The sequence below is a fragment of the Jaculus jaculus genome, chromosome 12 (assembly GCF_020740685.1).
Source record: "Jaculus jaculus isolate mJacJac1 chromosome 12, mJacJac1.mat.Y.cur, whole genome shotgun sequence".
NCBI classification, from domain to species: Eukaryota; Metazoa; Chordata; class Mammalia; order Rodentia; family Dipodidae; genus Jaculus; species Jaculus jaculus.
The window spans coordinates 80,152,828-80,178,005 of record NC_059113.1 but is presented as its reverse complement, the minus strand read 5'-3'; the positions used below and the strand labels follow the sequence as shown (position 1 = coordinate 80,178,005).

Genomic DNA, 25,178 nt, shown 5'->3' with positions numbered 1-25,178 from the left:
CCTCTTGAGTGAATGTGTGCCGGCTGGTGTTTTCGTTCTGAGCATCTGCTTTCTGGGACGTGCACTTTTGGCTTGGTTGGATTTGCAGCCATCCTCTAGGGCCGTAAAGGACCAGAGGGCCATGATCAGCAGACGTGCTAGGAGGATCATAGGCTGCCACCCTGGGGTACGCCCTGGGAGGTGAGGAGAGCCAGGGACACCTGGTGGTCTCCTACTGTCAGTCAGAGGACCGAGTTCTGTTGTTAGATCGGAAGCTTCCTCCTTCGTGGCTGTCCGACTCATTTGCCTGCTTGTCGAAGACACGGACGGGTCGCTGGTGTCTGGATTTGTTAGTCTCAGTTGTGTGTGTTGTTGTTGTTCTTTGTGTCTTTGTCTATAGTTCTAAAATGGGACAGATGGTGACAACGCCCCTTAGCTTGACTCTTGACCATTGGACTGAAGTTAAGTCTAGGGCCCATAATTTGTCAGTTGAGGTTAGAAGGAGACCCTGGCAAACGTTTTGTGCCTCTGAGTGGCCAATTTATGAGGTTGGATGGCCATCAGAAGGAACCTTTAATTCCGAGACTATTCTGGCTGTTAAAGATATTATTTTTCAGAATGGACCAGGCTCCTGTCCCAACCAAGAGGATTATATACTCACCTGGAAGGATTTGGTGGACAACCCCCCACTGTGGGTCAGGCCATGGCTGAATAAACCAAAGAACTCAAGTTCCAGAGTTCTGACTCTCGAAAATGCAAAAAAGCCCTCTCCTGAGGGAGCCAGACCTCCCCGTCGCATCTACACTGAGATCAAGGAGCCTCCAGCTTGGCTGGAGACTCAGCCTGCCCCTCCCCCCCTTACCTAGTCCCGGGAGCTGAGAGAGGGCCTCTTGCCCCTCCCGAAACTCCACCCTCCGCCCTTCCAAGCCTCCGCCCCTCACCCTTCCCTAAACTATGCCCTCCGCCCTTCCCAAGCTTCTGCCCCTCGCCCTCTCTGAGCCTCCGCCTCCCAGCTTGCCCAAGCTTCCTACCTCCACCCCTCCTGAGCCCCTGGAAATGGGAGGGCTGGCCGCAAGTACGCGGAGCTGGAGAGATGCTACCCTGGAGGGAGCAAATGTAATTGTAACACTGCCACTACACGAGGCAGGTCCTCCCATGCTGGGGGGCCAACTACAACCCCTCCAATATTGGCCTTTTTCCTCTGCAGATCTTTATAACTGGAAAGCTAACCACCCCTCTTTTTCAGAGGAACCCCAATGCCTCACGAGGCTGATGGAGTCTCTTATGTTTTCTCATCAGCCTACCTGGGATGATTGCCAACAGCTGTTGCAGACACTCTTCACAACCGAGGAACGAGAGAAAATTTTAATAGAGGCCAGAAAAAATGTCCCTGGGGCTGACAGGCAGCCCACACAGCTGCAGCATGAGATAGACATGGGGTTCCCTCTGACTCTCCCTGTTTGGGACCACAATACGGCTGAAGGTATGGAGAGCTTAAAAATCTATCACCAGGCTCTGGTGGTGGGTCTCCGAGGTGCCTCCAGAAGGCCCACCAATTTGGCCAAGGTGAGAGGTGATGCAGGGGCCAATGGAGTCTCCCTCAATGTTTCTTGAGAGGCTCATGGAAGCATTTAGGAGGTTTACACCCTTTGACCCCACCTCTGAGATTCAAAAAAGCTCAGTAACATTAGCTTTCATAGGACAGTCAGCTCCTGATATCAGAAAGAAACTTCAGAGATTGGAGGTATTACAGGAAGCTGAGCTGCGTGATTTAGTAAAAGAGGCAGAAAAGGTATATTACAAAAGGGAGACAGAAGAGGAAAAGGAGCAAAGGAGAGAAAGAGAGAGAGAAGAACGTGAGGAGAGACGTGAGAAAGAGAGAGAGGAAAGGGAGGATAGGTGCAATAGAAAAATCTGACTAGGATCCTGGCCACAGTGGTAGAAAAAAAAGGAGAAAGGGACAGAAATATTCAAAAGTTTAGGACAGGCCCTAGGCAGATAGGGAACCTGGGCAACAGGACCCAACTTGATAGAGATCAATGTGCCTGTTGCAAGGAGAAAGGGCACTGGGCAAGAGACTGCCCTAAGAAGAACAGCAAAAGACCTAGGGTCCTAACCCTTGGAGAAGATGAAGACTAGGGAGGACGGGGCTCGGAGCCCCTCCCCGAGCCCAGGGTAACTCTGAAGGTGGAGGGGAAGCCAGTCAAATTCCTCGTGGAGACTGGTGCTGAACATTCAGTACTCTTGCAACCACTAGGAGGGCTAAAATCCTGGGTTCTGGGTGCTACTGGACAATGGCAATATGCATGGACTATCCGAAGAACCGTTGACATGGGAGTGGGATGGGTAACCCACTCATTCTTAGTCATTCCTGAATGTCCAGCGCCCCTCCTTGGTAGGGACCTATTAACCAAGATGGGTGTTCAAATTTCCTTCAAATCAGAAAAACCAGAAGTGTCTGCTGGAGGTCTACCCATCAACATGTTAACTCTCCAACTAGATGATGAGTATCAATTATACTCTCCCCTGGTAGAGCCTAATCAAGACCTAAAGCCCTGGTTAGAACAATTTCCCCAAGCCTGGGCAGAAACTGCGGGCATGGGCTTGGCGAAACAAGTATCCCCACAGGTCATTCAACTAAAAGCCAGTGCTACATCAGTATCAGTCAAACAATATCCCATGAGCCGAGAGGCCCGAGAAGGAATTCGGCCCCATATCCTAAGACTGATTCAACAAGGTATTCTGGTACTGGTTCAGTCCCCCTGGAACACTCCCTTACTGCCAGTTAGAAAACCTGGAACCAATGATTACTGCCCTGTACAGGATTTGAGAGAAGTCAATAAAAGAGTACAGGACATACATCCAACTGTCCCATACCCTTACAACCTCCTTAGTGTTCTCCCACCAGAGTGGATTTGGTATACAGTGTTGGATCTAAAAGATGCTTTCTTCTGCCTAAGATTACATTTGGACAGCCAACCTCTTTTTGCCTTTGAATGGAGAGACCCAGACACAGGAAGGACTGGGCAGCTCACCTGGACCTGGTTGCCCCAGGGATTCAAGAACTCCCCAACCATCTTTGATGAAACCCTACACAGGGACCTAGCCAATTTTAGAGTTCAACACCCACAGGTAACCCTCCTTCAATATGTTGATGACTTACTCCTGGCAGGAGCTACCCAACAGGACTGTCTAAAAGGTACAAAAGCATTACTACTGGAGCTGACTGACCTTGGTTACCAAGCCTCGGCTAAGAAGGCCTAAATATGCAAAAGAGAGGTAACATATTTGGGGTACTCCTTGCGGGATGGACAAAGATGGCTGACAGAGGCATGAAAGAGTACTGTAGTACAAATACCGGTCCCAACTATGGCCAGACAAGTTAGAGAGTTCCTGGGGACAGCTTGGTTCTGTAGACTATGGATCCCAAGGTTTGCAACCCTAGCAGCCCCCCTCTATCCACTAAGTAAAGAGAAAGGAAAATTCACTTGGACCTCTGAACACCAGGGGGCATTTGATGCCATCAAGAAGGCACTATTAAGTGAGCCTGCCCTAGCCCTCCCTGATGTGACTAAACCATTCACCCTTTATGTAGATGAGCGTAAGGGGATAGCCCGGGGAGTCCTAACCCAATCCTTAGGGCCATGTAGGGCCATGGAGAAGACCCGTTGCCTACCTATCAAAGAAACTTGACCCTGTGTCTAGTGGATGGCCTATATGTCTAAAAGCCATAGCGGCAGTGTCCACATTGATCAAAGATGCTGATAAACTAACTCTAGGGCAGAGGATAACTGTCATTGCCCCCCATGCCCTGGAGAACATTGTCCGGCAGCCCCCCAATGGATGACTAATGCCCATATGACTCACTACCAGAGCCTGCTCCTCACTGACAGGATAACGTTTGCCCCACCTGCCATCTTCAACCCCGCTACTCTTCTTCCTGAAGAAACTGATGAGACAGTGACTCATGACTGTCATCAACTGATGATTGAGGAAACTGGGATCCTAAAGGATCTCACAGATGTCCCACTGACTGGAGGAACATTAACCTGGTTCACAGATGGAAGCAGTTACATTGTAGAAGGTAAGAGGATGGCAGGGGCAGCGATAGTAGATGGAACACGAACAGTCTGGGCCAGCAGTCTGCCAGAAGGAACTTCAGCACAAAAGGCTGAGCTCATGGCCCTCACACAGGCCTTACGACTAGCTGAAGGAAAGTCTGTGAATATCTACATGGACAGCAGGTATGCTTTTGCTACTGCACACGTACATGGGGCCATCTACAAACAGAGAGGGCTACTTACTTCAGCAGGGAAAGAAATTAAAAACAAAGAAGAAATTCTAAGTTTGCTAGAAGCTCTACATCTACCCAAAAGACTGGCCATTATGCATTGCCCTGGCCACCAAAAAGCCAAAGATTTTATCTCCAAAGGAAACCAGATGGATGACCAAGTGGCCAAGCAGGCTGCCCAGGGGGTCAACCTTCTGCCCATAATAGAAAAGCCAAAGAACCAAAAAAGTGAGCAACAATATACCCCAGGTGACTGGCAAGAAATTAGAAAGTTAGGTCAGTTCTCTGAAACTCCAGAGGGGGCCTGTTTTACCTCAGAGATTCTACCTCAAGCAAAGGGACTAGAGTACGTTCAACAAGTACACCACCTAACCCATCTGGGGGCCAAACATCTACAAAAACTGCTGCAGACGTCTCCTTACCATATTCTGAGGTTGCCAGAGATAGCTGGCTCAGTAGTCAAGCATTGTGTACCTTGCCAGATGGTCAATGCTAATCCCTCAAGAATGCCTCCTGGGAAGAGGCTAAGGGGAGACAGCCCAGGTGCTCACTGGGAAGTGGACTTCACTGAGGTAAAACCAGCTAAGTATGGTAATAAGTATTTACTAGTTTTTGTAGACACTTTTTCAGGATGGGTAGAGGTTTATCCTACCAAGAAAGAAACCTCAACCATGGTGGCTAAGAAAATACTGGAAGAAATTTTCCCAAGATTTGGGACACCCAAGGTAATAGATCAGACAATTACCTTTGTTGTCCAGGTAAGTCAAGGACTGGCCAAAATATTGGGGATTGATTGGAAATTACATTGTGCATACAGACCCCAAAGTTCAGGACAGGTAGAAAGGATCACTAGAACCATTAAAGAGACCCTCACCAAATTGACCGCAGAGACTGGTGCTAATGATTGGATAGCTCTCCTACCCTTTGTGCTCTTTAGGGTCAGAAACACACCCGGACAATTTGGACTGACCCCCTGTGAATTGCTATACAGGGGACCTCCTCCACTGGTAGAAATAACCTCTATACATAATACTGATGTGCCGCTTTCCCAGCCTCTGTTCTCTAGGCTGAAGGTGCTCGAGTGGGTGAGACAATGAGTGTGGAAGCGACTCCAGGAGGCTTACTCAGGAGAAGGAGTCTTACAGGTTCCACATCACTTCCAGGTGGGAGATTCGGTCTATGTCAGACGCCACCACGCAGGAAACCTTGAGACTCGGTGGAAGGGCCCCTACCTTGTCCTACTGACCACTCCAATGGCCGTGAAAGTTGAAGGAATACCCGCCTGGATCCATGCATCTCACGTCAAGCCTGCTCTGCCACCGGGCCCCGAATGGCAAGCCGAGAGGACAGACAATCCCCTTAAACTTAGGCTTCACCGTGTGGCTTCTCCTTCTCCAGCTAGGTGATGCCTCCAATCCCTATGCCCCCCAAAAGTTGACTTGGTAAGTGTTTTCTCAAATGGGGGATATAATATGGACTGCAACTAGGGAAGCGTCCCCCTGGACTTGGTGGCCTGTCCTGACCCCTGACATATGTGCCCTAGTAGCCAGGGTAGAATTTTGGGATATCCCAGAGCTCACCCCGGAGGAGGTCCCTAGAGAAGTCCACTCTCATGTGGCTAAGCGGGCACTCACACAAGGGGTCATCTCCCAAGGCCAATACATAGCAGACAACCCGGGGTGCAGCTCTGGGCCAGCCCAACGTAAGATGCAGCATACTCCATTTTATGTCTGCCCCCAAACTTCTAAACAAAATTGTGGAGGGATAAAACAGTTCTACTGTAAATACTGGGGTTGTGAAACTACAGGCAATACCTACTGGCACCCAGTTTCCTCCTGGGACCTGATTACTGTGCAGGAAGGATTAGATGAAAAAAAAAAGCAGTTCCTCTCAACATCTCTTTCACCCCCCCAGGTCGAGAGTCCCAAGACTGGATAAAAGGAAAAACTTGGCGACTCAGGTTTTATATGACAGGATGGGATAAGGGCCTAACCTTTACTATACGACTTAAGATAGAGCCTCCCACCCCAAGACCAGTAGGACCTAATAAAGTTCTAGTAGAACAGGGACACCCTAAAGTGGCATTACCCAAGCTCCCACCCACAGTGGCAACTAAGACCCATCCAATAACGACTGCTAGAACCCCTTTGATTAGCCCACTCTCGGAAGCCCCACACAGGACAGGACAGAGGCTCTTTAACCTAATCCAAGGGGCCTTCCTCGCCATAAATGCCACCAACCCCAACATTACCTCTGCCTGATGGCTTTGTTTATCCTCAGCACCACCCTATTATGAGGGGATGGCAACTATGGGAGAGTTTAATATGACTAAAGAACATAATAGCCAGTGTTCATGGGGGACCAAAAACAAGTTGACTCTCCCCGGGGTCTCAGGAAGGGGGGCATGTATAGGAAAGCCCCCCCCCCCCCGTCCCACCAACATCTTTGTAATGTTACTCTGACCTAAAGTCAGACTTCAGACAACCAATATCTAGTGCCAGGGTATAACAGGTGGTGGGCGTGTGATACTAGGCTAACTCCCTGTGTTTCTACTTCAGTTTTTAACCCATCCAAAAATTTCTGTATAATGGTCCAGCTTGTCCCCCGGGTTTACTACCATCCTGAGGAAGTAGTCATCGATGAATATGACTATCATCCCACTCGATCCAAAAGGGAGCCTGTAACCCTTACCCTAGCAGTCATACTTGGCTTAGGGATAGCCGCCGGTGTGGGGACGGGGACCACAGCCCTGGCCACGGGACCACAACAATTAGAAAGAGGGCTTGGTGAACTACATGCTGTCATAAATGAGGATCTCCAAGCTTTAGAGAAATCTGTTAGTAATCTAGAGGAGTTCCTGACCTCCTTATCTGAAGTGGTCTTACAAAACCGGAGGGGATTAGACCTACTCTTCCTAAAAGAAGGCAGATTATGTGCAGCCTTAAAGGAAGAATTTTGCTTTTATGTAAATCACTCAGGAGCTATCAGAGACTCCATGAGCAAACTCAGGGAAAGACTAGAAAAGCGTTGAAGGGAGAGGGAAACTGACCAAGGATGGTTTGAGGGATGGTTCAACAAGTCCCCCTGGATGACTACTCTGCTTTCCACCCTGATGGGACCCTTAATGGTTTTGCTCCTGATGCTTTCAGTTGGACCTTGCATACTTAATAAGATTTTCACTTTTGTTAGAGAACGAGTGAGCACGGTCCAGATCATGATACTTACACAACAATATAAGGGCCTTCAGGGCAGAGAGGAAGATTACATTTAGTCCTTCCAAGTTCTAGGATTAGAACTATTAACAAGAGAAAAAGTGGGAAATGAAAGGCCCAAGAATTCAGAAGCCCAGAAATACTACCACGCTCCAAAGGGAGCTTAAGCGGGCCCCTGCATACCTCAAACTCCAGGCTTTACTCTCTGTTGGAAGCAAGTAAAGAATCCCTCTTCTCATTATATCAGAGCCCGCTCCTAATATAAAACTATGTAAAAAGGGCATGAGATAGCCCTCAAGGATGGGAAGTGAGTAATGAAGTGAACCACTTATTTGGTTTCTGTAAATAGCCTGCACCATAAGCCTTAATAGCCCACTGTGTAAGCCTTAGTAGCTCGCACCATAAGCTGTAGCAGCCTGCTTCAGACCACCAAGGTCATAGGAGGCTGATACCATACTCTGCTACCCCCACCTAAGGACCTGCGCAAATGCTGACCTCCAAGGTCATAGGAGGCTGATACCATACTCTGCTACTCCCACCCAAGGACCTGCACAAATGCTGACCACCAAGGTCATAAGAGAATGATTGGTCCATGAGGGGCTTGAACAAATTAAACTAATTGGCTTAGAAACTATGGGGTGGCACAAACTGACTGGCTCGCACCCTGCAGGCTCCTGATATTAAAAAATGATTGGTCTAATGCACAGGCTTTGTTAGAAACCCTATAAAAACTTTCCCATTCCTGCATTCAGGTTTCTGCAGTCCTCTACCCCTGTGCAGTGTACGACTGTGGGCCCCAGAGCACTTGGAATAAAATCCTCTTGCAGTTTGCATCAAGACCACTTCTCATGAGTGATTTGGGTTGTCACCATATCCATGCAGAGCGTGGGGTCCCCCTCCTGGGGTTCCTTCAATCTCTCTGATCAAAAGCTCATTGTGGATGATAGCCACATGCTGGAACTGGGAGTTACAGGTCAGTGTCCACTAAGAAAAGGAAGAAAAATATAACTAATATAAAAGAGGTAGAGAGCAGAGAGAGAGAAAGAGAGTGAGAGAGAGAGGCTGTAGAAGATTAAGGTCAGTCTTCATCATACACTCTCCAGTGTCTTGTGGCTCTGGTGTTCCCTCTAAAGGCCTGGTGAAGGTTCAACCATTTGGACTGCCTTTTAGGATGTAGAATTTTATGGTACCATTGCCCTTTGGGTCTAGATTTGTGTTTCCCATCTCCTCCCTCCCCTCGTTCCTCCAACCCATCATATTGTCTAGTCCTTGAAGTGCTTGCTGGGAATATAAGGCATCTTGGGTAGATTCAGGTTATGTCTGTGTATGAATGAGACTATGTAGTGATTTTCTTCCTTTGATTGGGTAAGTTCACTGAGATTGATCTGTTCCAGGTTCAACCATTTTTCGTCCAATTTCATTGTGTCATTTTTTTCTCAATGCTGTGTACAATTCCATTGTGTTGATATACTTAGTTATCCATTCTTCTAGTGATGCACATCTGGGTTGGTTACAGCTCTTAGCTATTACAAATTGAGCCGCAACAAACATGGTTGGGCAAATCTGTCTGGACTGAGGTCTAAAGGTTTTAGGGTAGATGACCATTAAGGGAATAATTGGGCCAGTTGGTATCTCTATTTTTCTGCTTTTTCAGGAATCTCCATATTGCTTTCTAAAGTGGTTGTACCATCTGATATTCCCATCAACAGTAGATGAGGTTTCCTAATTATCCACATCCTCACCAGCATTTATTTTCATTTGATTTTTTTTTTTTTCCTGTTTGCTATTCAGACTGGGGTAAGGTGGAATCTAATAGTTGTTTTAATTTGCATTCCCCTGATGATTAGGGATGATGAACATTTTCTTAAGTGTGTGTTTGCCATTTATGTTTCTTCCTCTGTGAACTGCTGTCCATCTCTTTGCCCCATTTTCTGAGAGGGTTGTTTACTTTTTTTTTTTAAATCTTATTTTCTTAGCCCTTTATTTTCTTTTTTTTTTTTAATTTTTATTTATTTATTTGAGAGCGACAGACACAGAGAGAAAGACAGATAGAGGAAGAGAGAGAATGGGCGCGCCAGGGCTTCCAGCCTCTGCAAACGAACTCCAGATGCGTGCGCCCCCTTGTGCATCTGGCTAACGTGGGACCTGGGGAACCGAGCCTTGAACCGGGGTCCTTAGGCTTCACAGGCAAGCGCTTAACCGCTAAGCCATCTCTCCAGCCCGGTTGTTTACTTTTTAATGTTTAGGTTTGGGAGTTCTTTGTTGATTCTAGAGATTAGGACTCTGTCAGTTGGATACCCTGCAAATATTTTCTCCCATTCTGTGGATCATCTATTGGCTTTGCTTATTGTATGCTTGTCTGTAAAGAAAGTCTTTAGCTTCATGTGATACCATTGGTTGAGTGACTGTTTAAGATTGTGAGGGCTGGAGAGATGGCTTAGCGGTTAAGCGCTTGCCTGTGAAGCCTAAGGACCCCAGTTCGAGGCTCGGTTCTCCAGGTCCCACGTTAGCCAGATGCACAAGGGGGCGCATGCGTCTGGAGTCCGTTTGCAGAGGCTGGAAGCCCTGGCGCGCCCATTCTCTCTCTCCCTCTATCTGTCTTTCTCTCTATGTCTGTTGCTCTCAAATAAATAAATAAATAAATAAAATTAAAAAAAAGATTGTGAGCTACTGGGGTTTTGTTCAGGAAGTTTTTTCCATTCCTATATCATGGAAAGTTCTTCCTATATTTTCTTCCAGTAGTAGCCTAGTTTCTGGTCTTATATTGAGGACTTTGTTCCATTTGGACTTAAGTGTAGTGCATGGCGAGTTGTGTGGATCAAGCTTCTAGTATCTTGATGGGCCTTTCTTTTGAGAGAGTGGGGAAGTTTTCCTTGATTATTTTGTTAAATAAGTTCTCCGTGCCTTTGGTCTGAATTTCTTCTCATTCTGGTATTCCAATGATCCTGATATTAGGATGTTTAAGGGTATCCCACAATTCCCTCATGTTCTGTTCACAGAAATGTTGATTTTACTGAAAATTTTGAACTCTTGTACTGTTTCTTCCATCTTGTCTTCCAGATCACAGTTTCTATCCTCCACATGGCTGATTCTATTCTTAAGAGCTTCTAGAGAGTTTTGTGACTTGTTCAATTAAGTTTGCATTTTCTACTACTTTTCTCTGTATAGTTTTCATCCCTCTGTCAAGCTCTCTTTTCACATCATTTTCTGATTTTCTTGATGCTTCTTGGAATTCTTCCCTGCATTTCTTTATGTCTTCATTTAGCATCACCTGATGATTCTTGAGGTCCTCTTTTTTTCAGTCTCCTTCATATTTGTCAACTGTCTTTGAATTCATTACATTTTCTTATCTATTAGTTCTAATCTAATGATGGCCGCATTCACATGATTATTGGTCCTTTGTTGCTTTTCTGTAAGTTCTACCAGTAGCTTGGCCAGGGTTGCATTGCTCATAGTCTCATTTTGGTGTTCTGAATCTAAAGGCTCTTCTGTGTTTTGATTAGAGATGGTTATTATAGTACTAGGTGATTTAACTGGAATTTCTTGCATTTGATTTTTTCATGTTATTTCTTTTTCTGGTCTGCTCATCACAGTGTATGGGTACATAGCTGGGTGGATCAGCCTGAGCTCAAGCACAGTGGGAAACTGAAACAGCCTGAGGCAGATAGCAAGTAGTCTTGGCTTTGGCTCTCACTTTCCAAAGCCACCTGAGTGCCTGCTTAGCAGGTGTGCCAAAGTTGCCTGAGCTCTCACGCAGTATTTTGCCAAAGCTGCCTGTGCTTATGCTAAGAGGGACAGGGAGGCACCAAGCGCTGAAGCAGCCTAATCTCCGGTGTGGTGGACCACTGGCACCTTGAAGCAGTGTGAGCTTGCCTGCAACAGGAGAATGGTGGTCAGCCAGCATGGCAGACAGGGAGGGGCTTGCAACTGAGGTGACACAGGCAGGCAGGCAGGGAGAGCCTTAGCTTATGTGGGCACTTGGAATGGGCCTGGTCTTGTGTGTGAACGTGTGGCGGCCGGAGCAGTAAGTGAGCAAATGGGCTGAGCAAGCTAAGCTTGCACAAGCAGGGATTGGGGGTGGTGTGTGTGTGGTGGGCAAATGGATCAGTGGAGCCTGAGCCCCAATGTGCCAGCAGGTGGAGCCTGTCCAAAGTCACTCGACAGCAGGGGTAGCCATGCCATCACCCCTGTGCAGTGAGGCAAGTGGAACTATGTTGGCCTGGGACCCTTCTCCTACAGTAAGTGCAAGAGTATCCTGAAGCTGGGACTGTGGGTACAGCAGCTGCTTGGGCGATGTGGGGGACTAGAGGGCTACCTGCTCACAAGGGAATCAGCAATTCCCAGATTTTTCCCCTCTGTGCCCTCCCACTGCAATCTGTTGGAGATTGCTCTCTCCTAAAAGACCCAGTGAACCCTTAATGTCTTGCCTTTCTTTTCCGGGGATGTGCAGCACAGTAAGGCAGTCACCATCTTGGCCAGTAGTTCTCCATATTGAGTTTTTTTTTTTTTTTTTTTTTTAATTGTCTTCATACTAACTTAGCTGGGAAAGTGCAAACGATATAATCATGCAGTGACTGCCACCAAACCTTATGTTAAAAGTGTAAAATTTATTTTATTTTCAGATTATGTGCTTTAAAATCAAAATCTTTTCATAGATAACTCAAAACAACTTTGAAGTAGTCCTCATTTTTTTTTTTCTTTGTTTGTCTTGCCTACTTTCTTAACTTTTCACTTTCTTTTATCCTCACTAAGTTGTAGAAAAAACCCTGCATTGTGTCATGGTATTTATGAATTTAAAAATATGACCAGGCTCATACTTTTCTATTTATACCTTTTTTTTTTTTTTTAAGAGACAAGGAGAAACACAGGCAAGACATCTGTGGAGGCATACATGGAAAACAAATTTGTATGTTCCCTTGTTCTTCCATGTATGTCAACAGTCATTTATGATCACTCAGGGCCTGTACTGTCTGAAAGATATCAGTAAAGGAATGGGGCAAGAAGGAATTTAAATGCAGATGTGGTTGCCAGGCATTCATTCAGGTGATTATAACAGATTGCCCTACATCCCTTCTTGCCTCTGGTAAATACAGTGTGTTTGTAGTAGTGAAAAATATCTATTGAAAAATAAACTCATTGCTAATGGCAGGGGTGGATTTGCAGTTAAAAGTAGTAGTTATTCTGTTATGTGATCCTTCTACAAGTAAATAGTGGTGATATTTCAAGTTAACCAGTAATGAAATATATTCATGTAAAACTACTTTAATTTACTATAATCAGAAACTAAAAATAATTAAACAATGAGTTATAATGGTTATAGTATTAGTATAGTTGTTATCATACAGCAGGGATGCTTCCAATTAACATAACTATGTAATTTTGGCTTACATGAATGTGACACATTTCACTGTTTTAATATTGTATTTTTACTTATTTATTTATTTGAGAGAGAGGAAAGGAGAGACAGAGAGAGAGAGAGCGGGGGGGGGGGGGATGGGTGGGCACACAAATGAATTCCAGAGTCACATGCCATCATGTGCATCTGGATCCAGGGGAATACAAACCTCGGTACTTTGGCTTTGCAGGCAAGTGCCTTACACACTAATCCATGTTTCCAGTCTACTCTATTTTTTTTATTTTTTTTAATTTTTTTTATTTGAGAGCGACAGACACAGAGAGAAAGACAGATAGAGGGAGAGAGAGAGAATGGGCACGCCAGGGCTTCCAGCCTCTGCAAACGAACTCCAGACGTGTGCGCCCCCTTGTGCATCTGGCTAACATGGGACCTGGGGAACCGAGCCTTGAACCAGGGTCCTTAGGCTTCACAGGCAAGCGCTTAACCGCTAAGCCATCTCTCCAGCCCTACTCTATTTTTTTTAATGGGCCCTTTGGTGACCACTCAGGCATGGATAACCCATCCATTGTTCCATGTGTGTGATTTGTGTCATTGGTTTCCAAAGCCCCTGTACAACTCACACTGAAGTAATTTTAATCAAAAGACAAATTTACTTTTTTATTCTCAAAATCTACAATCCATTATTCTCATAGTTTCAGTGAGTACATCGGATTTATTGTCACAAGTGTATATATTTTAATGATCCACCTTTGAGTCACCAAGCAAGGAACATTCTCCAAGTATACAACCCAGAACTTATATCATGAGCTCAGCTGGATACAATTAAACAAAACCATTCAATATTTAAGTGAAAATGTGTGCTACCAAAAGCCCTTATTGCTTTCTTACAAACAGGGTCTTTAGACAGAGATTGTCCTTACTCCTGGCTGATAAGACTTTCTGTGTCACCTGATTCTTCTGGGATATGCAGTGACTCTAATCATAGATGAATGTTCCAGTGGTGAAACATGCTACTCTAAAAGACTTAAATATCAAATATTGTTTCTTCTTATAAAATCAGTTTGGATTCAGAAATGAAAGCAATAAAGAAAACTGGAGGTGTGAGCTATAATCCTAAAATAAGTGAGTGTTGGTTCATCTTAGCACCTTTCAAAATGACAACCATCCAGGGATAGGATAGAGGAAAAGGGAAATTAAGCACTTGATTCAGAAGAAAAATTATAAAGGAGATAATTGAAGTATGACATAATGGATTAAGGTAACTAAGTAACTGCTACAAACTGAAATTTTCAAGAAAGTAGGCAAGTACTTAAAAACCTTAGATCATAGTAGATCAGATGATTTATTATGAGTTATCATAAGGAAAATATGTTTCATTGTTTTTGTACAACTTTGTGGAAAGCATTTTCATTTAAAATAGACCTGTATTATTAGAGGGTTACATATTTTATATGAAGTTTTAGTGTAATTACATGATACTATAACACTAACATACACATGCATATCACACACACACACACACACAGAGAGAGAGAGAGAGAGAGAGAGAGAGAGAGAGAGATATCGATCTAGCGTCATTGTTCGTTAAAGGGAAAAAAAATCTTTGGGCAGTATAGATGTGTGGCTACATATCAGTTACAGAGAAACTTCACAGACTGCATGCCTACATCGTTTAAAGTAAAAATATGGACTCACTACAGGAAATCTGCTTGAGTAATATCCTGGATTCAAGGCTTCAGCCATAGGTCCCTCAGAGGTCTCTGTCTCTTGCTCTCATTATGCTAGCTGAATGGTTCTGTGCAGTTAGCTCATCTCTCTTTGCTCTGGAATCTTTAAGTAATAAAATGCTTTTCTCTTTTCAGATACCTTTCATTAAAGTTGCCTCCTCTTTGTCTCACCAGACTGAGTCACCTATGTCTGACATCTTGGCTAGTTAAGACTCTTAGAGAGGGTTTATCTTGGTTGGAACAAACTGAGCACAGATCATTCAAAAGCTTAATGTAAACCCATTTCCTGCGCGAGGAGCACCAAGGTATTTGCCAGACACTCGACTGTTACCTTGTATACCTAGGTAAAAATATATTTTGTGAAAAACAAAATCATCATCAACATTCATAATCAATTCCCTGGGCCCCTGTCAAGGCAGGACTGAATTTAGAGCCACTCTTTTTGGTGTCAATTCTCAATCAAATTATGAAAAAGTGAACCAAAAACATAGAGCGACATGGATTTTGCTAAATTATATTTCATATATTTAACAAATAATTCAAAATTCTCATGCCTTCATTGTCAAAGTGAGCTTGAGGCCTTGCTAACCTTGTAGTCCAATATGTTAATTTAATTTCTAGAGTTTTTCTCAACATAAAAGGAAGGACTCTGAAGACTGTAATACATTTAACCATTAAAGAAGAGAAACAGGCATATATACATATAAAGCCTGACATTGGAAGTATTGGTTTCTGGCTTGAGAGCTTGTGGAGTATCTGCTCAGAACCACTAGGACTAGGGGCAGTGTTGGTAGAGGAAAGCCAAGAACCAAATTAACAAACAAGTAAATTTGTTGTTATATAAACCCAGGTAACTGATTGGAAAAAACCTGGTCATCAGCAAGAATAGTTGCCAATGTCTGTGTGTAGGGCCTCCTAGACATCTGACCTATAAAATCTAAACTAATCACCTTCAGAATGGGGTTCAGTTTTATTCTGCAAGTAAATAAATACATTCATAACAGACCGAGGAGACTCCATCACCTTCTATGCAAGGGTAAAATGATTCCCATCTGAGATGGTCATGCAAGGTATATGATCTTCGTTTATTCTTTGATCTTCAGTTACAATTAAGGTTGAATTGTGTTTAGGATACCAGCTGACACATCAAAGCTGGAAATTACCACAGTTGAGTCACCGAGGACTAGGATTTCACTATTGTGCCATTAATGAGACAGTACCTTTCTTACAAGCTTTCCTTTAAGTATCAGTGCAAGAGTAACTGAAGGATAATATCTTCCTTGTAAGCTTATCATTGAGTATCAGGTGCAGGAGTCACTGAAGTTAGGACCCACCAACACCCACCCAAATCTTAAGTGATATCTATCAACATTACCTCATCAGCTTGATGTTCTTGTTTATGAGTGAAAGATTTAAACTGGACAGATGGCTCAGCAGTTAAGCATACTTGTTTGCAAAATCTGACAACACACCCTGGTCCAATTCCACAGTATCTACAAAAAGTCAATGCACAAAGTGGTGGTGCTTGCTTGTGGAGTTCATCTTCAGCCACAATAGCCCAGTGTGCCTCAGTTTCTCTCTTTTACTATTTCTATTTCTCTCCCTGTCTCCCTAACTCTCTTTCTTCTTTCTTTCTGCTTGCAAACATACAGTGGATTATAATTATTGTCTATTGTATATATTTATGGCTGTTTTCAGTAGAAACGTTAGAAAATAAAATTATGTTTAACAAAGATTGTGTGATTTTAATGCAGTGAGTGGAAGTAGAAAGATTTCTCTAATTGTAAACCATTAAAGAGGAAGCCAGCTGTGAGCACCAATAAATGTACTTGTTCCTTTATAGTAGAAGCATGTAAATTACTGGCCTTTGTCTTCTCCTTCCTCTACCCAAAATTGTAAAATATAAATACGTAAATGTTTATACTTTTGTTTCATAAACCTGTAACTCATAGAATATGTATGTGTTACATGATAAATATAAGAGACTTTATTCAGTTTCTTAAATCTATGACAACTATATGAATGTTATGATTATAGATGCTTCTTCAAACATACAGAATACAAAATTATAAACTACAAGTGGCTAAATCTAGAAATAATTAAAAACCTATCATGACTTCCTCCTTTAATCAGACAACAAGAGCAAAACCAAAAATATATGCCCTTTCCATTTTAGGTATGACTTTTTTCTAGACAGCGAGAGTGACTAGAATGAATAAATATGATTTAACCTTCCTGGCATGGTGCTGTAAAAGATTATCTATCTATCTATCTATCTATCTATCTATCTATCTATCTATCTGATAGATATATATTATAGATAGACAATATATGTGTAAAAGATATATATATATATACATATATATAATATTTTACAGAAACTATACATATATTCTTTTATATATTTATAAACTTATATATTCATATATATATATATATATATATATATATATATATATATATATAAGAATTATGTGGACCAAAGGAAGGAGACTATGGCCTGCTTTTCTCTTGTGATTCAGGCTTGTATTTCACAGGAAGTAACAACGTGGTGCTTATTTTAAATTAATTAATTGTTTAGCCTATTTCCATAGAGGTTTGCTCTCACTGCACTTTGAAAACGGAAACTTAGTAGTAGTTTGGGAATACACCTTTTTGGCTCAAAGCATTTATATCCAAATATACCTAGTAACATTGTATAATCTTCTTAGTTTCTTTTTATTTTTTTTCATCATTCAAACACATTAAAACACACAAAAAATAAGGTACAGCATTATGGTAAATGTGAAACTGAGGAGGTAGAGAAAGCACTTTTCATTGGTTATCTGACTGAAGGAAAACATTTAAGCAACCATTTTGGAGAACAATGGATAAAACACAAATGTCTATTCATACTGATAATTAGCAAGTATTACTGGCCTCCATGGTAGAATTTATGCCTTTGACTACAACTTTAGTTATAGTATATGTTGGAGAAAAAGATATTAACTACTATCTTATCTCAGAAGGGAGAAGTCAATTGCCAAAATTCTAGAAAAAAAGCTCACCTATAACCTCAATCACTTATCAATCATAAATGGAGTGCACCTCATCCTATTTGACTCGAAGGAAATGTTTTCTTACATTTTTGCAAATATGAATAGCTATAAAACCTGGTAGAGGGAGAAAGCATTATACACTAGTGAACACTGAGAACAAACATCAAAATAATGACTTACATACTACTCACAAGTATCATTGATAAGAATATTGTCTGACTTGGCTATTTTCTTTTAGATTTACCTGAGATTTTATACAAAGTTAACTGTGCTATGAAGACATGGGCAGTGGCTTAAACAGGCAAAACAGCTAACGCATTGTGTGTAGAGGTGTGTTATAAGAAAAAGACTAGATTCTGAGATGAAGAAGACAAAGTGCCAATAGTAATAGCTAGACACTGAAGATTTATCCAGAAAATGTCATGAACCCATTTCTGGGCCAAATTAAGCCATAGTCAAAGAATTCCTTGACTTTTATCACATTGGTACTAATCAAAACTTTATAAGTGGAATTTTAACATTGTTATGAATGTTAATATATGACTAGTATGAATACATACTTTAGGATAACATGGTTAATAATCTGTGAGTAAATTTCATAATGCTCACATTATTTTATATAATAATTAATATACTAGGAAATATTCCCAAATATATTTTCATATGAATACAGAAAAACAAAGGGTCATTCATAAGGGTAATTAATAAACAGCTATATTGGCTAAAATCTTTGAAGAGTACAGATTTCAAGCATTAGATATGTTAAATAAATAATCCTCACTCACATAATAGTACTCTGCAGCATTGTAAATAATGAGGCATGTCTGAGTTCTTCCATGTAACTTTAAGAAACATTCCTAATGAAAGAAATCAGTACAGAAGAGGATATATATATATATGTAAAGTTTGGGAGAGTTTTAGCACTTCTAAGATTTTCTTGTCTGAATAAGTGTACACCCAAAATAATACTTAAATTCTAAAGAAAACAGGACAGTTAAAAATGTAGTTTACTGGGCTGGAGAGATGGCTTAGCGGTTAAGCGCTTGCCTGTGAAGCCTAAGGACCCCGGTTCGAGGCTTGGTTCCCTAGGTCCCAAGTTAGCCAGATGCACAAGGGGGCGCATGTGTCTGGAGTTCGTTTGCATTGGCTGGAAGCCATGGCTCGCCCATTCTCTCTCTCTCCCTCTATCTGTCTTTCTCTCTGTGTCTGTTACTCTCAAATAAATAAATTTTAAAAATGAACAAAAAATATTTTAAAAAATGTGGTTTACTGACTGTGGTGGTTTGATTCAGGTGTCCCTTATTAACTTAGGTATTCTGATTGCTAGGTCCCCAGATGATGGCAATTTGGGAATTAAAGCCTCCTGGAGGCAGTGCATTGTTGGGGGTGGGCATATGGGTGTTATAGCAAGCTCCTTATTGCCAGAACTTGGCACACCTTCCTCTTGATGTTGTCCATCTGATGTTGGCCAAAATACGATGTTCAGCCTCTGCTCATGCCATCATTTTTCCCTCAATTCTGTAAACCAAAATAAACCTTTTTGTTTCACAAAAGATGCTCTTGGTAGGGTGTTTTATTCCAGCAATGTGAGCCTGACTGCAACACTGAATATACATTAACTCTCTGCTTTTCTTATATAGTTCCTGTGGTTTGGGAAGTGTAAGTGAACTTCGATGTTCTCCCCTACTGACTGGGAACATATCTTTCATTGAGTGCTTTGTCTGTATTTGTGAGTTGTTTTTAATCATGAGTGAAAAACTGCATGTTAATATCAATTTAAAGTATATTGTACTAAATTAATATTTTATTATGCTACTCATGAGGACTGTGTTTTATATTTTCATAATTTTACATATAGCAACAGCCAGTCAAGATGGAGACCGCCTAACACATTGGGTCATGATACTCAGAGACATTTCCAACTACCCATAACTGAGGGCTAACTTCACACTGTATGATCCATATACCTCAAAAAGGATGGGCCAGTGGCAGGGGGAAGGACATGGAGGAGGCTAACAATGGTAAAAACTTGACTGTATTCACTGAGTACAAAACTAATTAATTAAAAAAAATAAAGTATCAATAAAAGGAATTTTACATATAGCATATAGTCCACATGCAGTATTTGGTACAGATAAATTTCTACTTTAATATTCAAATAGAAAATAGATTCCTTGGGTCTGGTGAGATGGCTTAGTGGTTAAGCGCTTGCCTGTAAAGCCTAAGGACCCTGGTTAGAGGCTCAATTTCCCAGGGCCTACGTTAGCCAGATGCACAAGGGGGCGCACATGTCTGGAGTTCGTTTGCAATGGCTAGAGGCCCTGGCTTGCTCGCTCGCTCTCTCTCTCTCTCTCTCTCTCTCTCTCTCTCTCTCTCTCTATATATATATATATATATATATATATATGCCTCTTCCTTTTTCTGTCACTCATAAATAAATAACAAATTTTTTTAAAAGAAAATAGATCCCTTGAAGGAAAGAAATAGAGTAACATTAATGAAAGAATGAAGGTTTTGTGTATATTTGCTTGAAATTTTTGAATTCAATAAAAATTTGCAAAAACAGGTAAGGGTTTATAAGGCTTGAATAATGGTTACATTTTTATGCTGATAGTTGATTGTAACATTAAAATTTTGTTGACATTTCACAATTTTTGTTAATCATGGTACAAATTACTAATATAAATACCATAGGTAGATGAGAATGAGTAAAATAATGATGTATTGTAGAATATAAAATTTTATGTTACTAAGATTGAAGTGTTTACTTTGTGTTCAAGTAGCTGAAAAAAAATGTCCACTAGTGAAATTTGTCTTGTGTGGTTATCAGACTATTACAATGTTCTTAAAGATACACATTTCTATGTTTTTGACTATGCAATGCTTACAATTATTGTACATGTGATTTTAATAAGGTGATTTCTATTCAGCACTAGAAATATGCATACACTTCATTTATGCTACCACTGTATGTTTAAATTGCACTGTGGTTAAATATTACATATGAAACTGACATTAGGCAATATTATAGGTTGAAGATATTATATAAACACATATTCCAATTTTTCCACCTATATTTTCCTAACCTAATTGTGGAGACTATGAAGAACAAATTTCCCTGCAGTAAGTCTTTAAGAATATAAAGTTTGACAACTGGTACAGCAGCAGGATAATATCCTCCCAGCAGGCTGTTTGGTTTTCAGACAAATAATCCCCTGGGTAATCTGAATTTCAAGCATCACTGATGATCATTTAGATAACATAATATAATACCAGAAATAAATATGGGTAAGATGCCCAGCCTACGTAAAATGAGTAGCCACAAAAACAGGTTTATTTAAAATCCCCCAGAAAATAAAAAAGAAGTAACCTATCAAATGCACAGTTACAGAAAATATTATTTGTTTAATGGTATAATTCTCATTTAACATAAAAATACATCAAAGAAAAACTGAACCATGTCAAATGTTATATTAAGTGTGATAAATGGAGACTTACAACTGTTGAAACAATGGGCTCATAAGTATTTGTTATGAATTTGAAGGAACCAAAAGTTTGTTGCTAGTTTGGACTTTGTAGGCACTTAACTAGGACTGTGCTGTCAGTAAGGGAGATATACAAAATTCAATTTGACTTTCCACTGACTGTGCAGACTGGTGAACTTTTTTTCCCCATTTCTTGTTGTAAACTTTGTCAGCAACAGTGCAAGGCAAGAGAAAGAAAACACTAATAACTCACAGACTACTTCAACCATAAGTATTTGTGGAGATTTATAGTGTGTAATCTTTCCTTTGTTTTTGTAGGTAGTAGGTGGAGATATGGATAGATTTCAATAACACTTTAGATCCATGTTTTAGGGTACACTTGAAAACTTTTGGCAAAATTCTGGAGATCACACAGTGAGAAATATAAACTAATGATGACATAGAATATAATTTAAAATATGTAATATGTACATAATCCTTAGAACTCTGGGTATTAGGAAAATGAGTCTAAGTTACTAAAAGGACTTTTAATAAAAAGTAACATAGTTTCCATGGAAATTCTCCAAGACACATCATAGTTAAAACTCTTGGGCTGGAGAGATGGTGTAGTGGTTAAGCGCTTGCCTGTGATGCCTAAGGACCCCGGTTCGAGGCTCGGTTCCCCAGGTCCCACGTTAGCCAGATGCACAAGAGGGCGCATGCATCTGGAGTTCGTTTGCAGAGGCTGGAAGCCCTGGTGCACCCATTCTCTCTCTCTCTCCCTCTATCTGTCTTTCTCTCTGTGTCTGTTGCTCTCAAATAAATACATAAAAATTTTTTTTAAAAAACTCTTAACAATGAAAACAAAGAGAAAGTCTTAAAAGCAGCAAGAGAGAACTCAAAACATACAAAAACAGTTCCATTAGAATTATGTCAGATTTCTCAATGGTAACCCTGAAAGCCAGAAGGGCCTGGAATGGAACATTTCAAAGTCTGAAAAGCTTCCAACCCAAGTTTCTTTACTCAGCAAAAGTATCCCTCATAATAGATAATATAAGAAAAACTTTCCATTAAAAAAGCTCAACTCTATGATTATGTGAATACAAACCCAAACCTACAGAGAATACTGGAGGGAACAATCCACACAGAACAATCAAACAACCAATCACAAGAGCCAACAAGAAGATCACAATAACCAAAATAAACCAGGCTCAAAAGAGTACATAACACAAGAAACCACTCAACCCCATAAAACACCTCATCATGGCAGGGATTAATTCAAACCCCATAGTGATAACCTTAAATACTAATGGGATTAACTCACCCATCAAAAGATACAGATTATCAGGCTAGATTGAAAAACTGGAATGTTCTATCTGCTGTCTTCATGAAACCTACCTCACAATTAAAGACTGATGCATCCTTCGTGTGAGAGGCTGGAAAATTATATTCCAAGCAAATGGAAATTTTAAAAAACCAAGCAGGTGTTGCTATGTTAATATCTGAGAAAAATAAACTTCAAACCACAAGTAATCAAAAACAACAAAGAAGGCCACTTCTTAATTATCAAAGGAATGATCCAACTTGAGCACATCACAATCATAATATAGGAGGGAGGAGGAGGAGGGGTAGGAGGGGGGAGGAGAGGGAGGAGGGGAAGGAGAAGGGGGAGTGAGAGGAGGAGGACTTTCCATCCTAGTCTGAACCATAAGAACCACATGATAATCTCAATTGATACAATGAAAGCCTTTGACAAAATGCAACACCATTTCATGGCCAAAACACTGGAAGGAATAGGCATACATGTTTATATCTCAACATAATAAATGCTGTATAAAAAGCTCCTAAGGCCCAAATAATTCCTAATGGGGAAAAATTCAAGGAGTTCACACTGAGATCAGGAACATGATAGGTGTTCCTACTCTCATCGGTGCTCTTCAGCATAGTACTAGAAGTATTATCCCAAGCAATAAGACAGGAGAAAGAAATTCAACTTGGAAAGGAAGAAGTCTCTATTTGCAGGTGACATGATTCTATATATAAGTGACCCAAAGTCTCCATTATAAAACCTTTACAGGTGATAAATTCCTTTAGGAAAGTGGCAGTATACAAAATCAACACACAAATATCAGTAGGTTTCTTTATATGCAAATGATAAATATACAGAGAAAGAAATAAGTGAGGCTATCCCATTTTTAGTAGCAATAATATAATAAAAAATACCTTGGAAAAACACTAATCAAGGATTTGAAAGACCTAGATAATAATAATAACAACAAAACTCAAGAAAGTAATAGAGGAGGTCTTGAGAAGATGGAAAGACCTCCCATGCTCCTGGAGAGGTAGAAATAATATTGTGAAAATGTCAATTCTACTAAAAGCAATATACAGATTTAACACAATACCAATAAAAATACCAGCATCATTCTTCACGGAGATTGAAAAATTTAACTCAAAATTCATCTGAAATGGCAGAAGGCCACAGATATCCAAAATATCCTCAGCAAAAATAAGCAAACAAACAAACAAAAAACCACTGGTGGTATCACCATACCTGTTCCAAAGGTATATTACAAAACCACAATGATAAAAACAGCCTGGTACTAAAATAAAAACTTAAACATACACTAATGGAACAAAATTGAAGACCCAGACATTATTGCAAGCAACTACAGGTGCTTGATCTTTGACAAAGTTGCCAATAATTCAGACTGGAGAAAAGACCACATCTTTAACAAATGGTGTTAGACAAATTGTATAACCACATGTAGAAAAATGAAATTATATCCACTCATTTCACCATACACAAAAATAAAATCTATATGGATTAAAGACCTCAATATAATAAATGAAACTCTTCAAGTACTGGAAGAAAAAATTAGGAAGCACTTTCCACCATTCATATAAGACTGGGAAAAGACTTCCTGACCAAAACCCCAGCATCCCAGAAAATTAAGCAGGCACTCAACCAGTGGGATCTCATGAACCTAAAAGGCTTTTGTACAGACAAACATACCATAAGCAAAGCCAATAGATTACCCACTGAATGGGAGATAATCTTTGTTAGGCATATCACTAGCAGAAACCTAATATCTAGAATATACAAAGAATTTTTTTTAATTTTTTTGTTTATTTTTATTTATTTATTTGAGAGTGACAGAGAGAGAGAGAGAGGCAAATAGACATAGAGAGAGAGAATGGGCGCGCCAGGGCCTCCAGCCACTGCAAACGAACTCCAGACGCGTGCGCCCCCTTGTGCATCTGGCTAACATGGGTCTTGGGGAATCGAGCCTCGAACTGGGGTGCTCAGGCTTCACAGGCAAGTGCTTAACCACTAAGCCATCTCTCCAGCCCAAAGAATTTTTTAAAAAGTAAACAACAACAACAACAAAAAAAATCAAACAACCGAATCCAAAATGTGGCAGAGAACTAAGTAGGGAGTTATCAAGGGAGGAATTACAAATGGCTAACACACACTTAAGAGGATGTTCCACATCCCTAACCATTAACAAAATGCAAATTAAAAAATTTGAGATTCCCCTTTGCCCCAGTAAGGATATCAAACATTAAAAAATCCAATGAAAACAAATGCTGGCTGGGCAGTGGGAAAACAGGAACACTCATTCACTGTTGGTAGGAAGGTAAGCTGATACAACTACTGTGGAAATCAATATGGACAGCCCTGAGAAGGATGAATATAGAGTTACAAAAAGACCCTGTTATTCCCTTACTTGGCACTTATCCTAAAAGCTTCACATCTCATTTCAGAGACATTTGCTCAACCATGTTTATATCTCCTATTTCTCTTTCTTCTCTGTCCTTTTCATTTTTCTTTCCCTTTGGTTCTGGCCTATAATTCCCAGTACCAGGATGTGGTTTGCATCCACAATGAGCTTTTGATCAGAGAGGTCTACTAGATCTCCCAAAACAAATAAGAAAGAGTTCTGTCAGAGCACTTGATTATCTACCAGAGGTTAATGGTAAGACCCTACTGCTGAAGACACTAAATGTTGTTGGAATGGACCATAGAGACCTGGATGGAATCTGGAGGAGAGACAGTCCCCAGACAATTAGTCCATCTAGTGTTAGAAGTCGCTACATGAGCTTCTGG

The 25,178-nt window shown here is 41.0% G+C and overlaps 1 protein-coding gene across 1 annotated transcript; it reads left to right on the top strand.

Annotated features, from left to right (window-relative positions):
• Positions 1–386: 386 nt before the first annotated feature.
• On the top strand, positions 387–5,640 carry LOC123453629 (the record flags this gene model as incomplete). Its single annotated transcript, XM_045130658.1, is given in 7 exon segments — positions 387–828; positions 831–895; positions 1,027–1,547; positions 1,549–1,885; positions 1,888–3,627; positions 3,629–3,815; positions 3,818–5,640. Coding segments are annotated over 7 exon segments (5,115 nt in total), but the record flags the coding sequence as incomplete, so codon positions are not given.
• Between the last annotated feature and the right edge of the window lie 19,538 nt (positions 5,641–25,178).